This window comes from Solanum tuberosum, unplaced genomic scaffold (assembly GCF_000226075.1).
Source record: "Solanum tuberosum cultivar DM 1-3 516 R44 unplaced genomic scaffold, SolTub_3.0 scf00087, whole genome shotgun sequence".
Taxonomy (NCBI): Eukaryota; Viridiplantae; Streptophyta; class Magnoliopsida; order Solanales; family Solanaceae; genus Solanum; species Solanum tuberosum.
In genome coordinates this window covers 546,519-560,420 of record NW_006239017.1, presented here as the reverse complement: position 1 = coordinate 560,420, position 13,902 = coordinate 546,519, and the positions used below count along the sequence as shown (strand labels likewise).

The following is a 13,902-nucleotide window of genomic DNA, read 5'->3' as shown; positions in this document are numbered from 1 at the left end:
TTTTCCAAAGTGTTGTGACATTTCTGAAAGGTTGTCTTCTTTCCAAAGGGTTGTGACCTTTACCCTTTGTTGGCTATAAATAGAGAAGTTTTCTCTCATTTTTTTGTATCAAATTCTTCCCTTCTTTTGCATACATTTCTTACAAAACAAAATCGATCGATCGTGTCTGTGTGTGTGATTCGTTGCTGTCATTTTGAGTTCGTTGAAATTATCGAAGTTTGAGGTACCGCTACTTCTTTAATGGCTAATCCGTTTTATCTTGGGAGGAATTAATCTGCAACCTCGGGTACTTGAGGGGATTAAATTTCTTAAGGACACACAGTTGGTTTTGTGGACTCGGATAGTTCTTTGTGTTTTTCTTTTCATCTTTTATTATTTCTGGTTTGCTAATCTGAATACAGGAGTTAACATAAACAACATAAACTGATTTGTTAAATTACTACATTAAACCCTATCTGATAACACTTTATAATTCTCAAAGAAGTACATTCCATACTACTTGTGCATTTTCATTTTAAGATTTGTTGAGTTGGAATTCTTGTATTTCTTTGATTAAAAGTGTTAAACTAAGATGAGAAGATCCATCATTTTCTATTGCATTTTTTGCAATTCGTCCAACTTCTTTCGCTCTTTTTCTCCTATCATTTCCTTCTTTCTCTTTGTCCATCACCTTTTTAATGGTTTTAGTCACTTCTTCTTTGTTCACTTGGACTTCAGGCTTCTTTTCCTCTCCCAAATGCATAACTCCTTGAGATCCAACACTCAGTCCTATTTTTAAGACATGTACTAAGAATCTCTCGTTCAGAAACTGCTCGGAAAATAAAGGCCAAGTGATCATAGGCACACTAGCAGCGATCCCCTCAAGGGTCGAATTCCAACCACAATGAGTCAAGAACCCTCCAATTGCAGGGTGTGATAGGATCAATACTTGTGGTGCCCAGCCACAGATCAAATGCCCTCTTTCTTTTGTTCTTGTCTCAAATCTATTTTTCGATATCCAGTCCTCTATTGGTGCTTGTCCTTCCCCTGCTTTTATGACTAAAATGAATGGACAACCTGATTCTTCCAGGCCTAAAGCTAGCTCCACAAATTGTACAATTGTAATACGACCGAGACTCCCAAGACATGCATACACAACAGACTCAGGCTGCCAAGAATCAAGCCATTTATTTAAACTGTCCTCCTTGTCAAATGACGTCTTATTCCCTCTCTGAGCTTTATCTAGATTGTCATTGTTACAGAGACACAAAGGTCCAATACACCAAACTCTTCCATCTTTAAGTTTTTGGAATTCATCAACGTACCTTTTTTCAAACTCCTCGAAAGTATTGATTACAACCACATAGGCTCTTGTTTCAGCTGCTCGTATTTTGTCTCAAATATCTTGTATGCAATGTGTTCCTGGATTGAATGCTCCAGGCAGCTGACATTTAGTTACCTCAATTCTATCTGGCAAATCAGGGATGACAAAAGGCCCTGATTCAGGAATTTCACTTTGATCCTTCATGATGTACAAATTATGCATACATAATTGAGTGAAACAACTCATTCCATCAAAAATAATTCTTGGAATCTGAAACTTATCAGCTGTCTCAGCTGTCCAAGCAATATGAGTATCACAAATAATTCAACTTGGCTTAGGCTTCATCTCTTCAAGCAATTTTTCATCTTGGTCTTGTAGCATATCAATTGCAGCAAAGAAATTTCTTCGAAAGGCTAGAGCTGGTAGAAGATCCGCACTTTCACATCCCTCGGGCAGTCCTGCTTCCTTAGCTGGAAACTGGAGTTCAAGTACCCGAATGAGGAGTCCAGAACCGATGGCACGATCAATTACTGTAGTGAATCGGATAGCATTGAGGGGCGTCATGACTAAAGTGACAGTCACGCCTCTCCGTGCTAACAATTTTGCCATGTCCACCATGGGTATGATGTGACTTGCAGCAAGTAATGGTATCAAAACAAAGTTTAACTCTTGCTCTGTAACCATCTTTAATATGATATAGTTGCAAATGAAGAAAGATTAAGTGTGCTTTTATATTATATTAGTAGTGTTACTACTTTTTAAGGTTATGATGTAAGGGCTTACATCTGCATTAAATTAATATTGTAGCCTCAAGTATAGCAGTCCATTACGGCACTTTGAGCAATTATTCAAGTAATTAAGAAATTCTGACCATATGCAACTCGACATTTCATGTGATAAGTCAGCTAACTATCTTATAGTCTCTGTTTCATGTGTACATGATAGCTAATCAATTTTGTCATTCAATTCTAAGCTGACATTCACAGTTTCAATCGTCCAATAAAAGATCGACTTTTGTAAGATTAACTTTAAGTTCGATAACTTACACTATGATAAAAAATATTACTAATTTTTTTGGTGAGGCACATTATGAGACAACAGTTCCTTTTTATGTGGCAATACAGTCACCAATCACTTAATTATACTTTATATATAACTCATTGTTGAAAGTTGAAACTGGCAAAGTTAATCTATAACAGTTTCTTGTTTTATTCGTGTACCTCATAGTCATAGAACAAAAGTGCAAGCATTTCCCTCCCCAATTCCCCTTCCGCTACCAAAAACATAAAAATCAAAGAAGTACATTGCATACTTGTGCATAGTCATTTTAAGCTAATTGGTTAAGTTGAATTCTTGTGCTTCTTTGATTAGTAGTGTCAAACTGAGATGAGAAGATCCATCTTCTTCTATAGCTTTTTTTGCCATTTCTCCAACTTCTTTGGCTCTTATTCTCCTATTATTTCCTTCTTTCTCTTTGTCCATCACTTCTTTTATGGCTTTCATCACTTCTTCTTTGCTCACTTGGCATTCATGTTTCTCTTCCTCACCGAAATGCACAACTTCCTGAGATCCAACACTCACGCCCGTCTTCAAGACATGTACTAAGAATCTCTCATTTAAAAACTGCTCCGCGAATAAAGGCCAAGTGATCATAGGCACACCAGCACTAATCCCCTCCAGGGACGAATTCCAACCACAATGAGTCAAGAATCCACCAATTGCAGGGTGCGATAGAATTACTACTTGTGGTGCCCAGCCCCGGATCAAAAGCCCTCTCCCTTTTATTCTTTCTTCAAATCCACTTTCTGATATCCAATCCTCTATTGGTGCTTGTCTTTCCCCTGATTTTACGACTAAAATAAATGGATAACCTGATGCTTCCAGGCCTAAAGCCAGCTCCACAAATTGTACTACTGTGGTATGACTAAGGCTTCCCAAACACGCATACACAACAGACTCAGGCTGCCATGAATCAAGCCATTTCTTCAAACAGTCCTCTTCGTCAAATGACGTCTTATTCCCTCTCTGCGCTTTATCTAGACTCTCATTGTTACAGAGAGACAAAGGCCCAATACACCAAACTCTACCATTTTTAAGTTTTCTGAATTCATCAACATAATTTTCTTCCAACTCCGCGAAAGTATTGATTAAAACCCCATAGGCACTTATTTCAGCTGCTCGTATTTTGTCTCTAATATCTTGCACGTGAATTGACGAGGGATTAAACGCTCCAGGTAGCTGTACTTTAGTTACTTCAATTCTATCAGGCAAATCAGGGATCACAAAATGCCCTGATTCGGGGATTCTGTTTTGATCCTTCATGATAAACAAATTATGCATACACAATTGATTGAAACAACTCATTCCATCAAAAATAATTCTCGGAATCTGAAACTTATCAGCTGTCTCAGCTGTCCAAGCAATATGCATATCGGAAATAATGCAACTCGGCTTAGGCTTCATCTCTTGAAGCAATTTTTCAGCTTGTTCTTGTAGCATATCAATTGCAGAAAAGAAATTTCTTCTATGATCTAGACCTGGTAGAAGATCGACACTTTCACATCCCTCTGGCAATCCGGCTTCCTTGGCTGGAAACCGGAGATGAAATACCCGAATGAGGAGTCCAGAATCGATGGCGCGATCAATTACTGCAGTAAATCGGATAGCATTGAGAGGCGTCATGACTAAAGTGACAATCACGCCTCTTTGTGCTAACAATTTGGCAATGTCTATCATGGGTATGATGTGACTTACAGCAAGTAATGGTATCAAAACAAAGTTTAGCTCTTCTAATCTTGACTCAGAACCCATTTTTAGTGTTAGAACTTAACTGAAAGATGTCTAGTGTTGAATGATTTTTAGTTGCAAATGAAGAAAGAAGAAAGGTGCTTTTATATAAGTATTCTCTTCGTCCAGTATAGACATTGGCATATTCCTTACAACGCAGTAAATATTCGCGCAGTACATTTTTAATTGTCGTGTTATACATTTTAAAAGATAATTTTATTAATTCTTAAAGTTATATTATAATATTTTAAATAAAAATTTAGATATTCAAAAACTATATGAAAAAATATTATAAATTGTATTTTTTTACATATTAATATAATAAAAAAATACATCATAAAATATTAATTGTGTCTTATAAATCAAAATATCAAATTAGTCAAATTGACTTTCTATAATATTGAATTTATTATACTCAAATATGATATAGTAAAATTGTCTTTCTATATACTTCCTTCATGCACTTTTAGTTGTCAACAGTGGCGGACCTATGTAGTCACTTATGGGTGCTTAAGCACCCACTACCTTTTGTGTCAACATTCTTATTTATGTATAAAATTTAGAAATGTATTGAAATATATTAATTGAGCACCCATTAAATGTAGCATTTTCCGAGCTAAAAATAGTTGAGCATTCATGATACAAAATTTCTGGATCCGTCACTGGTTGTCAATTGTCATAGTTTACTTTTTTAGAGTCGGACGATAAGAACTTTGACTAACATTTAACGATATATTTTCTTTATCATATTGATATGTAAAATATTACTATTTATAGTATTTTTCGTACAATTTTTACATATCTACATTTTTTGTTTAAATAACAAATTAATGTAATATAGTTAAACTTTAAAAATTAATTAATGTTAAGGTTATGATGTAAGGGCTTACATATGCACTAAACTAATCTGCATGGGCTTCAGCTGCACAATTGATTGTTATTGTCTTGTAGCCTCACGTGTAGCTGTCCATTGGGGATGGCGGTACAGACTACAGCTTATAAAATTAAGTTTCACTGTAAAACAATAAATCATTTTTATTTATTCTAACATGATACAATATTTTATTCTTAGACAGATATCAAATTCACGTTCCAAGTCCTAAGAAGATTTATTTGTACTATGATTTGAATGACTTGATAGTATGCAAATTTATTTATTCCAATAGCATATAGATTTAATCTCTATAAAAAAAAAAAAAGAGAGAGAAAACAATGAAATTTAGTATGAATGAAAATTGTGAGTGTGTGTTTATTCACACAGAAGGGATGAGTTGACTTGTGGTACATAAAAATACAGGAAACCATTAAAGGGGTTTTTGTAAAAAAAAAAAGAAGATGTTTAGAATTTCATTTAGGGAGAAGAATTTGGGAGGGAAAACAAAATTGTAAGAAACAAAGTAAAATCAAAACATTGAGTAAATTGAAAAGAAATGAGAAGAAAAAGGGAAGTAACTAAGAAGTTTAAAAGGAAATAAAAGAGATGAATGAACGACCCGGTCCAAAACACTAGGGCTTTCACTCTTTTGGTCGGAGTCTCGGAGTAACGCAAGCAAATTCCTTGTCCCCGGTGTTGTAAGTGCCGACAGGTGCAATTTTTATTTTACGTGATTTAATAAAATAAACACATGTTAATTAATTATAGTTAAATAAAATAAACTATAAATTTGAACACATGGCTTGCATGTATTGACTTGGTGTATATAATTGGTGCGGGTAAGTTTTACCCAGTGTTGATCCCAAAACTATCCTAGTTTTTTGAATTTCGTACTTGAAATATTAAAAATGCAAAAAAATTCCTATCTGAATTATCACCATTATTTATAATTTTTTAAAAAGCATACAAAATGAATAGTGAATGATTATTAGACGGAAGGGCGGAGTGTGGGACGGTGGGAGTATTAAATACGTACGATTAATACAAAATTCTTGACTTTGGTAGTTCAAGTGAACTAATTATTAACCATTCCCCCTTAGGAAGGAAACATTCCGAATCTCAAGACAAATCTATTCTTTATTCCAATAAAACTCGACGCCGAAAAAATGTACGAATACACACCTTTGCAATTGAACTGAAAACAGATCTAGAGTTGAAAAGGACAGGACAGTAATTTTATCCAAGTAATATTCCCTTCATTCTTTAGGCCTTTAAATACCCAAAGAATTCCCTTTTATGTCACTTCTGTTTACATTTTTACCCTTGAATTGAGTTTTTTATCTTTTTCACTCCGCCATGGATGATGACTCTAGCTCGTCAAATCAGTCTTGTGAAAGAAATGAAACAGTAAGATCAAGGTGGAACCCAAAGCCGGAACAAATAGTAATACTTGAATCCATCTTTAATAGTGGGATGGTAAATCCTCAAAAAGACGAGACAGTTAGAATCAGGAAAATGCTGGAGCAATTTGGAGCCGTTGGAGATGCAAACGTATTCTATTGGTTCCAAAATCGGCGGTCAAGGTCTCGCCGTCGTCAACGACAAATTCAGGCGAGCCTTAGTGCTGCCAGTAACAGTAATGAAGAACAATCTGCAAGGTCTAGTAGTAGCGGTGCAATTCAGTTTCAGACTAATTTTGTCCCCTCATCTGTTTCTTCTTCGCTTGGAGGGGTTGTGGGAAATGCAAATGATGGCCTCTTCCTCTTTTCTGGTCCAATGGAAATTGATCAAAACTCTTCTATCACCTCAATTTTGTGCTCACCAACAGACAATTCTAACTTGAATTGCTCTTCCTCAGGTTCCAAAAATCATTTATGCAAATATTGTTTTAAATTACAAGTAGCTAGAATTATTGTTGTTGTTGTTACTTTAGCTTAGTTTGTACATGTTTGAATTTGATAAATACTTTATTCTCAACTATTAATGGGAATTAATAGAAGATATTGTTACGAGATTTGTGAAGTAGAATGATCAAGTTGGAGACATATTTATCAAATTTAGGCAAGGATTGAGTTAGTATATACCTAACAAACTCAACATATGCACCGACTTGAGGGGGAGTGATATTCATAATAGGTCAGTAGGCATGCACGGAAGATTATATTCACTGGGTAAATTCTGTTATTCTATTTGTTTCTCGTTACTGTACGCCCAGTAATTCACACTGTAGCTTCTTTCTCTACTTTTGTATTTGATCTTCTGCTCATTAATTCTTCTTTTCACTTATTGCATCCAAAGTACTGTAGCTGCATACTGTTTTGCTAGTCAGTTATGTTTCAGCACAGGTTGCTGAAGTAGTATGATTGTCGTACTGTTACAGGGTTTATCACAGTTTTTATCAATGGAGTAGCAACACAGGTGCCCAGAGGGCCACTTGACATGAAGGCTATGTTCGGCCCCGAAGACTTAGTTTTGTATCACTCCTCTGGGGTGCCACTCCCAGTTAATGAAAATGGTTTTGTTGTTCAGGGTTTGCAGCATGGTGAAAGCTACTTCCTGGTAAGCTCTCATCAACTTCCACAGGTAGCAGGTGGGAGGGTGTCAAATATGACATGAATTAGTATAGGTGCGCCCAATCTGGCCTAGACACCTTTCTTATCAGAAAAAAAATGTATATGTTGATGTTGGTGGTTGATTGATTTCTCATATTCTCTTTAAGGCTTGGCTTGTCCATGCATTTTACTATACACCCGACTCTTGTTAAGTCGCGGCCAATTATAACACTTATTGGACAATGTAGTTGAGACATGAAGCATAACAATGTTATCCCTAATGGGCACTTCAAGAAGCACATGGATATCTGTGTGAAGACCTGGTTCAATCAACCAGCACGCAAGCAGAGGAGAATAGTTGGTATATAATTCTGGTTTTCTTGTTTTAATTTTGCTCTCATATACCAAGTATGGCTAATAGGTTGCTGACCTTTTTTTGTTTAATCCAATTGCAGCAAGGCAAGAGTTGGCTGCGAAGATTTTCCCCTGACCAACTGCTGGAGCTCTTCGCCCTGTTGTCCATGGTCAGACACTAAAATACAACATGAAAGTTAGGTCTGGTAGATGATTTTCCCTCGAGGAACTTCAGGTTTGTTTGATTGAATTTTATGGCTTAATTTTCCATAAAGTTAACTGTGAGATGAGCATGTTCTGAGTACGAACTGCCAGGCTGCAGGTATCCCTAAGAAACTGGCTTCAACAATTGGTATTGTTGTTGATCATCGTTGCAGGAATCTTTCACTTGAGGGGCTTCAAGCTGATGTCTTGAAGACCTACAAGGCAAATTAGTTGTCTTAATCAAGGTAAGAGAAGTAGTTGCTAGTAATTGGAAACATAATTGTGTATATGTGAAGTGTTTTCCCTGTTCATTTCCTAATTGTTGCAACTGCATTCAGGTTGGTGATTCTGCCCTCTCGAGGGATTGGCTACAGCAACTCAAGTTCATGGTGCCTACATGCCTGTTGCGTGTGAGAAGCCATCTGTAGATCTTATCAAGATTACCAAGGAGATGAAGCCATTCAATGCCTATAGCAAGCTACGTGTGGAGCGGGCGAATGAGAATCACATTGGTGCTAGGATGAAGAGCGCTGCCCTCAAATTGCAATTCCTTTTTGTTGTTCTAATAATAATATGCTCTAGTCTTTAAAGAACAAAGCACAAAAGCTCTCACAGCAGATTTGGATGTTTTCAGTCAGAAAGATATTTGACAGAAGAACTTCTATACAAGTAGAGGCAGAGTAAGGAATTCAATTAAGAGAATTAAAAAATAAACAAAGTATGCTAATGAGATTTAACAATAAATATATTAATTTGAATTATTTTAGTTTTTATCCCGCAACAACAATAATTGACCTCAATTATTAACTAAGGACATGTAAAATCTCTCTAATTAATATTGTTGTTATCATCAAATATTACATTATTTTGTAAAGGTATTATTAAGTGATAGAAGTGTTTTCGAGGTTTAATGAAGCCATATGGAATTAAGTGAACCCATTTATGAAAATGACATTTATAAATTTAAGGTCATGATTAATGATCTCGGTTGTCGCAAGTTTGTTTGATTATTTGGGTGAAAATGATGCATGTCAAGAGGTTCAGTGTTTAGAAAAAATTGTGGATAATATTAGAGATAACAATGTTGATGATGAAGTTGAAGATGATACAATAGCTTTAGAATTTGTTATGCGTAAGAAAACACTTATTGCATTTAGAACTTTTCACAATCTTTTTGTGCAGAGAATATAACTAGAACTTTTAGATGCAATAAGAAAAGTGAGAGATGAATTTTAAAAAGATTTGAAATTTTTTTTAAAAAAAACACTATAATCATATTTCACTAAATTGTCTTGAATATTTTTCTAATTTTAAAGAATTATTAATTTATATTTATATATCTTATTATATTATCAAAATCGATGGAGAAATTTTTTTTTATCTTAAAAAGATTATTAATTTATCGAGTGTTAAGTTAGAAAGATTCTATTTCGCTATTTTAGGGATAAATTTGACCATTTAAGAATTGGTAATGCAATTAGTGGAGTATCATTAAAAGGAAACTACCATGACTGACCGTTGCTAATATCATTCTCTCTTCCATCTATCTTTGAAAAAAATCATGCAAAATTTTTCCATCAAATTAATCATTGTTTAGTGAATATCCTGGATATTGAGGAATATACAGAGAGACATTTCGGAAAATTTCGGAAATCAGCCTGATTCCATCTGTTCGAAGAAAAAGAAGAATCCCAAAAGAATAATTTGTCTTGTTGCTTTTATGAAAATTGATCTCAAATAACAGCCAAAAATGGCGGCGCCATTGAGCCAAAACTTTAACGAAACGAGCAAAGAGAGATTGATTCCCAAATATTCAGAGTATGGATTGGATCCATCATTTTACGTAGAACGCGAAGGATTTTGGCGTCGATTATGCAATAGAATTAAGAAATCATGCAGTAATGTTAAACACGGTTCGATCAAGGCAATTGATATGGGTCGTAAGGATCCTCGGAAGGTCATTTTTGCTGCTAAAATGGGTTTAGCTCTTTCCCTTGTTTCGGTTATCATTTTCTTCAAAGAGCCCTTATCCTATATTGGTACATATTCCATTTGGGCCATCCTCACTGTTGTCGTCGTATTCGAGTTCAGCATAGGTATATTCAAATATTGTTTCACATTCCAATTATTTAGTACTTGGATGAAATGGGCTTGAATACTGTGGAATTCTGAATATTATTGATATGTTAAATGTAGTCGTGTTCAAGTAATTAGAGACAAATGAGCCTAAATAGAACCAAATTAATGATTAAATAATGGTACGTATGGCCAACCTGAAATACTTGAGATTGAGATCCAAATAGTTAAAGTGGATTTGTATTGATTATGGTATTTAATATGTACTCCTATTCAAATTATTTAGTATTGGAATGAAACAAGTTCTGATAGAGGAGAGTGTTCATGGATTTACACGGATAATCCTAACTGGTTTGGGATTGAGGCATTAATTTATAGCTCATGTTTACGCAGGGTAGTAAACAGCTATCATGAAATTGATGTGACACTTTAACTGTCCATTGTTCTTTTACATAAATGTATGTTGATATTTTTTTATTTTGATAAGTAACATTTGTCTATTGAGTGTTCATAGCTGATATCCATAATCTAATTGATTTATAAAAAAATGCTAGGTGCGACACTCAGCAAAGGATTCAACAGGGCTTTGGGGACATTGTCTGCTGCAGGACTAGCTGTAGGCATTGCTGAATTATCTGTTATGGCTGGAGAATGGCAGGAGGTTGTGATTGTGGTCAGCATTTTTGTTTCAGGTCTCATTTGAATTCTCGAATTTTACATCAAGAATATCTTTGAAATTTTACTTTGCCTTATTCATGATGTGTGAGAAACTTCAGGCACATATGGTTCAATTTTATTTCAAAACGTAGCAGTTGAACTGTTGAAGTGCCAATCTTTCTATTCATTTAAGAAGATGGATTTCTTGCTGCTGCGAGTAGAACGATAAGATCAGGCTAGAGAGGAAAAGGAAGTAGAGAAGTCTAAGAATCAGTCGCAAATCTTCTCCATAACCACTTTTACTAAGACTTATAACATACCAGAGAAGCACCAACTAGAATTACCTACCACCTATTTCTTCTCTTATGCATAACCATTAAATGGACAATCCAATAACACGAATAATGCATAATATAAAATTGAAAGCAGGTTTGTACATGGTTACTACATGGTCCAAATCAAGTAAGGTGAATTGCTTCATATGTTTGAGACTAATGCATATCTGATTTTTACCTGTCACTTCCTCTCCTTGTACTTGTGTGCAGCTTTGGTCTTATCACTTTTCTCTTTTGATTTTCAGGTTTTCTTGCAACTTACTTGAAATTGTATCCTGCAATGAAGCAATATGAATATGGATTTCGGGTGTTCTTGTTGACATATTGTATTGTGCTGGTATCGGGAACTTCACATTTTTTTCACGCAGCTGTTTCGCGATTGTTGCTAATTGGAGTTGGTGCTGGTGTCTGTTTGCTTATAAATGTTGGCCTCTACCCTATTTGGGCTGGTGAAGATTTGCACAAATTGGTGGTAAAGAATTTTAAACGTGTTTCTACTTCTTTAGAAGGTGAGGAATCTCCTTAATATTCTTCAATTTGTCTTTGAATTTGCTACCTCCTGGCTACTGCAGAACTGAATACCTGTAACGCTTCTTGTTAGGTTGTGTCAATGGATATTTGCAATGTCTTGAATATGATCGGATACCATCAAAAATTCTTGTTTACCAGGCCTCTGATGATCCTGTGTATAGCGGATACAGGGCCACTTTGGAGTCAACAAGCCAAGAGGATTCTCTGGTACACATATATTTTCATTGGCAATCACAGGCTGGTAACTTTTGGGATATTACACTTTCTTTTATTACTAATTTTCAATATTCCTGGTGCAGCTAACTTTTGCTGAATGGGAACCCCCTCATGGCCGTTACAAGATGTTCAATTATCCGTGGGCTGATTATGTTAAAGTCAGTGGTGCATTGAGGCATTGCGCTTTCATGGTCATGGCTATGCATAGCTGTATTCTTTCAGAAATACAGGTAAAGCTTCAATCTTTAACTCCTGCATAACACTTGCACATCAATTATCAAACTGTCATCCTATTTTATTGCAGATGCATTTAAAACCATGGACTTGTTTGAATTAGGTGATTCATTTTTACTACTAAAAACATATGTTTTTATACTTTTATCTATTCCAAATATAGATTCTTCGGAATAAATAAACATAAAAAAAATGCCAGTCTACTCATTGAGGAGTCTGAGGAAATGATTTATAGACTTTAGGCTTCATATTAATTTATGCAATTTTTCCTTTTGTAGGCAGCATCTGATTTGAGGCAAATCTTCTGCAAGGAGATCCAGAGAGTTGGGATTGAAGGAGCTAAAGTATTACAACATCTTGGAGACAAAGTTGAAAAAATGGAGAAACTTAGCCCTAGAGACCTTCTCGAAGAAGTTCATGAGGCTGCCGAGGATCTACAACTGTTGATTGACCAAAAATCTTATCTTTTGGTTCAGGTGGAGAACTGGGAAAATGCAAAACAAGCTAACCAGTTTGAAGATCCTGAACATATTCAGGAACTGAAAGACAATGAACCTAAAGGCATTGGGATAAACTCCCTTAGTGAAGCAGGTCTCAATCTAAGGTCTGCTCATACATTGAAACACATGGATACTTATAATCGAAATTCAAGTATGAATATTTCTGCTGCACAAATGTCTTCCTCTGGAAATGTGTTCAATCAGATGGTGTGGCCTTCACGACTTTCAATTCTTGGAGATGTGATTTTAAATGAACGTGAAGTACGTACATTTGAAAGTGCATGTCCATTGTCATTGTCCACTTTTACTTCCTTGTTAATTGAGTTTGTTGCAAGACTTCAAAATCTTGTAAATGCATTTCAACAGCTTAGTGAGAAGGCAAAATTTAAGGAACCCGTAGATGCAGCTGGTGCAGAGGAGGCAGCTAACTTGTAGAAATTAAGTCGATCTCTTTTTTAAGAAAACTCAGTGTCACAAGTTCTGTTTGTGCTAATGCTCATCATGAAGATGCTATAAGCAGCACATCACTTAGGTAAGTATATACTCAGTATGAAAACTGTTCTTAGGAAATGGATTTTTTGTTCTGCAGCAAGGCAAGGAATTCCAGGGTTCGAGATCACAGAAAACCGATTTGTTCAGCCAAACTAGTGAATTCTTGTAGATGTGACTATAGTAGACATGAGACCTGGCGCCTCTTTTTCCAGATTCCAAAGAGTTGTTATTTCATAAATAACTTATGTCCAGTTGGGACCTTTTCTTATGTATATTAGTATTAAAGCTGTAAGGCTTTGATGAATTGTGACTAAACATTATCTGGAAACTGAAGTGTTGTTATACATGAACTACAGATATTAAATTGCTTATCAGATATTCACCTGAAAGTTTCAAAACCCTTTAGAAATTTGAAACATCTTAAAAAATCATAAGCAAAAATGATCTGTTTTCCTTCCAAATACCTAATGTTGACAAAATTTTCTTTTTCTTAACAAGTAATCAGTATTGTCGTTTCAAGGTAAAATCCCATAAAAGCAACTCAAGTATGCGTCAACCATATTTTTTCAGGTTCATTAAAAAATTCTACTTATATATAAGAGGGAGTTTATGATGGGACATTTCAATGTCCCATCATAAACTCCCTATATAATATTCTATATAATAATATAATATAATAAATCATTTTTTCTATTATATAATATATATAATATATATTTATTTTCTAAGGGAGTTTATATAATATAGGGAAAAGGGTCAAAAATACCCCTCAACTTTAGTTTATTAG

The 13,902-nt window shown here is 35.1% G+C and overlaps 5 protein-coding genes across 6 annotated transcripts; 3 read left to right on the top strand and 2 right to left on the bottom strand.

Annotated features, from left to right (window-relative positions):
* Positions 1 to 429: 429 nt before the first annotated feature.
* On the bottom strand, positions 430 to 1,507 carry LOC102600246 (anthocyanidin 3-O-glucosyltransferase 4-like). Its single transcript, XM_006347411.2, has 2 exons — positions 1,429 to 1,507; positions 430 to 1,374 (listed from the first exon to the last, which is right to left on the bottom strand). The coding sequence occupies exons 1-2, from the start codon at positions 1,505 to 1,507 to the stop codon at positions 515 to 517; spliced, it is 939 nt and encodes a 312-aa protein (XP_006347473.1). The 3' UTR covers positions 430 to 514.
* A 120-nt stretch (positions 1,508 to 1,627) lies between these two features.
* LOC102581302 (UDP-glycosyltransferase 73C3-like) lies at positions 1,628 to 4,114 on the bottom strand. The gene is made up of 3 exons (XM_015308734.1): positions 2,686 to 4,114; positions 2,524 to 2,576; positions 1,628 to 1,987 (listed from the first exon to the last, which is right to left on the bottom strand). The coding sequence occupies exons 1-3, from the start codon at positions 4,112 to 4,114 to the stop codon at positions 1,628 to 1,630; spliced, it is 1,842 nt and encodes a 613-aa protein (XP_015164220.1).
* Positions 4,115 to 6,034: 1,920 nt separating this feature from the next.
* Positions 6,035 to 8,729, top strand: LOC102580730 (WUSCHEL-related homeobox 11-like). Of its 2 annotated transcripts, XM_006347264.2 has the most exons (6): positions 6,035 to 6,822; positions 7,345 to 7,523; positions 7,765 to 7,877; positions 7,972 to 8,105; positions 8,186 to 8,319; positions 8,413 to 8,729. In XM_006347264.2, the coding sequence occupies exons 1-3, from the start codon at positions 6,321 to 6,323 to the stop codon at positions 7,780 to 7,782; spliced, it is 699 nt and encodes a 232-aa protein (XP_006347326.1). In that variant the 5' UTR covers positions 6,035 to 6,320; the 3' UTR covers positions 7,783 to 7,877; positions 7,972 to 8,105; positions 8,186 to 8,319; positions 8,413 to 8,729. The 2 variants fall into 2 exon arrangements, with proteins under 2 accessions (XP_006347326.1, XP_015164268.1); XM_015308782.1 differs by having other exon boundaries at positions 7,345 to 7,877.
* On the top strand, positions 7,817 to 8,502 carry LOC107060632 (60S ribosomal protein L13-1-like). The gene is made up of 4 exons (XM_015308732.1): positions 7,817 to 7,873; positions 7,972 to 8,040; positions 8,186 to 8,296; positions 8,413 to 8,502. The coding sequence occupies exons 1-4, from the start codon at positions 7,817 to 7,819 to the stop codon at positions 8,500 to 8,502; spliced, it is 327 nt and encodes a 108-aa protein (XP_015164218.1).
* An 890-nt stretch (positions 8,730 to 9,619) lies between the features above and the next one.
* Positions 9,620 to 13,298, top strand: LOC102599908 (aluminum-activated malate transporter 4-like). Its single transcript, XM_006347410.2, has 6 exons — positions 9,620 to 10,170; positions 10,705 to 10,842; positions 11,388 to 11,651; positions 11,744 to 11,880; positions 11,973 to 12,119; positions 12,402 to 13,298. The coding sequence occupies exons 1-6, from the start codon at positions 9,825 to 9,827 to the stop codon at positions 13,056 to 13,058; spliced, it is 1,689 nt and encodes a 562-aa protein (XP_006347472.1). The 5' UTR covers positions 9,620 to 9,824; the 3' UTR covers positions 13,059 to 13,298.
* The last annotated feature ends 604 nt before the right edge of the window (positions 13,299 to 13,902 follow it).

Excerpts from the sequence above, each read along its gene's own strand:
- LOC102581302 (XM_015308734.1), bottom strand. The coding sequence starts at position 4,114 with ATGGGTTCTGAGTCAAGATTAGAAGAGCTAAACTTTGTTTTGATACCA. Across the intron at positions 2,577-2,685 it reads AGATGGATCTTCTCATCTCA|CGGAAGGGGAATTGGGGAGG; the intron begins GTTTGACACTAC and ends TGTTTTTGGTAG. Across the intron at positions 1,988-2,523 it reads TTTTGTTCTATGACTATGAG|ATGGTTACAGAGCAAGAGTT; the intron begins GTACACGAATAA and ends ATCATATTAAAG.
- LOC102580730 (XM_015308782.1), top strand. The coding sequence starts at position 6,321 with ATGGATGATGACTCTAGCTCGTCAAATCAGTCTTGTGAAAGAAATGAA. Across the intron at positions 6,823-7,344 it reads CTTGAATTGCTCTTCCTCAG|GGTTTATCACAGTTTTTATC; the intron begins GTTCCAAAAATC and ends GTACTGTTACAG.
- LOC107060632 (XM_015308732.1), top strand. The coding sequence starts at position 7,817 with ATGGATATCTGTGTGAAGACCTGGTTCAATCAACCAGCACGCAAGCAG. Across the intron at positions 7,874-7,971 it reads CACGCAAGCAGAGGAGAATA|CAAGGCAAGAGTTGGCTGCG; the intron begins GTTGGTATATAA and ends ATCCAATTGCAG. Across the intron at positions 8,041-8,185 it reads TCTTCGCCCTGTTGTCCATG|GCTGCAGGTATCCCTAAGAA; the intron begins GTCAGACACTAA and ends ACGAACTGCCAG.
- LOC102600246 (XM_006347411.2), bottom strand. The coding sequence starts at position 1,507 with ATGAAGGATCAAAGTGAAATTCCTGAATCAGGGCCTTTTGTCATCCCT. Across the intron at positions 1,375-1,428 it reads TAGAATTGAGGTAACTAAAT|ACAAAATACGAGCAGCTGAA; the intron begins GTCAGCTGCCTG and ends AAGATATTTGAG.
- LOC102599908 (XM_006347410.2), top strand. The coding sequence starts at position 9,825 with ATGGCGGCGCCATTGAGCCAAAACTTTAACGAAACGAGCAAAGAGAGA. Across the intron at positions 11,652-11,743 it reads TGTTTCTACTTCTTTAGAAG|GTTGTGTCAATGGATATTTG; the intron begins GTGAGGAATCTC and ends GCTTCTTGTTAG. Across the intron at positions 12,120-12,401 it reads GTATTCTTTCAGAAATACAG|GCAGCATCTGATTTGAGGCA; the intron begins GTAAAGCTTCAA and ends TTCCTTTTGTAG.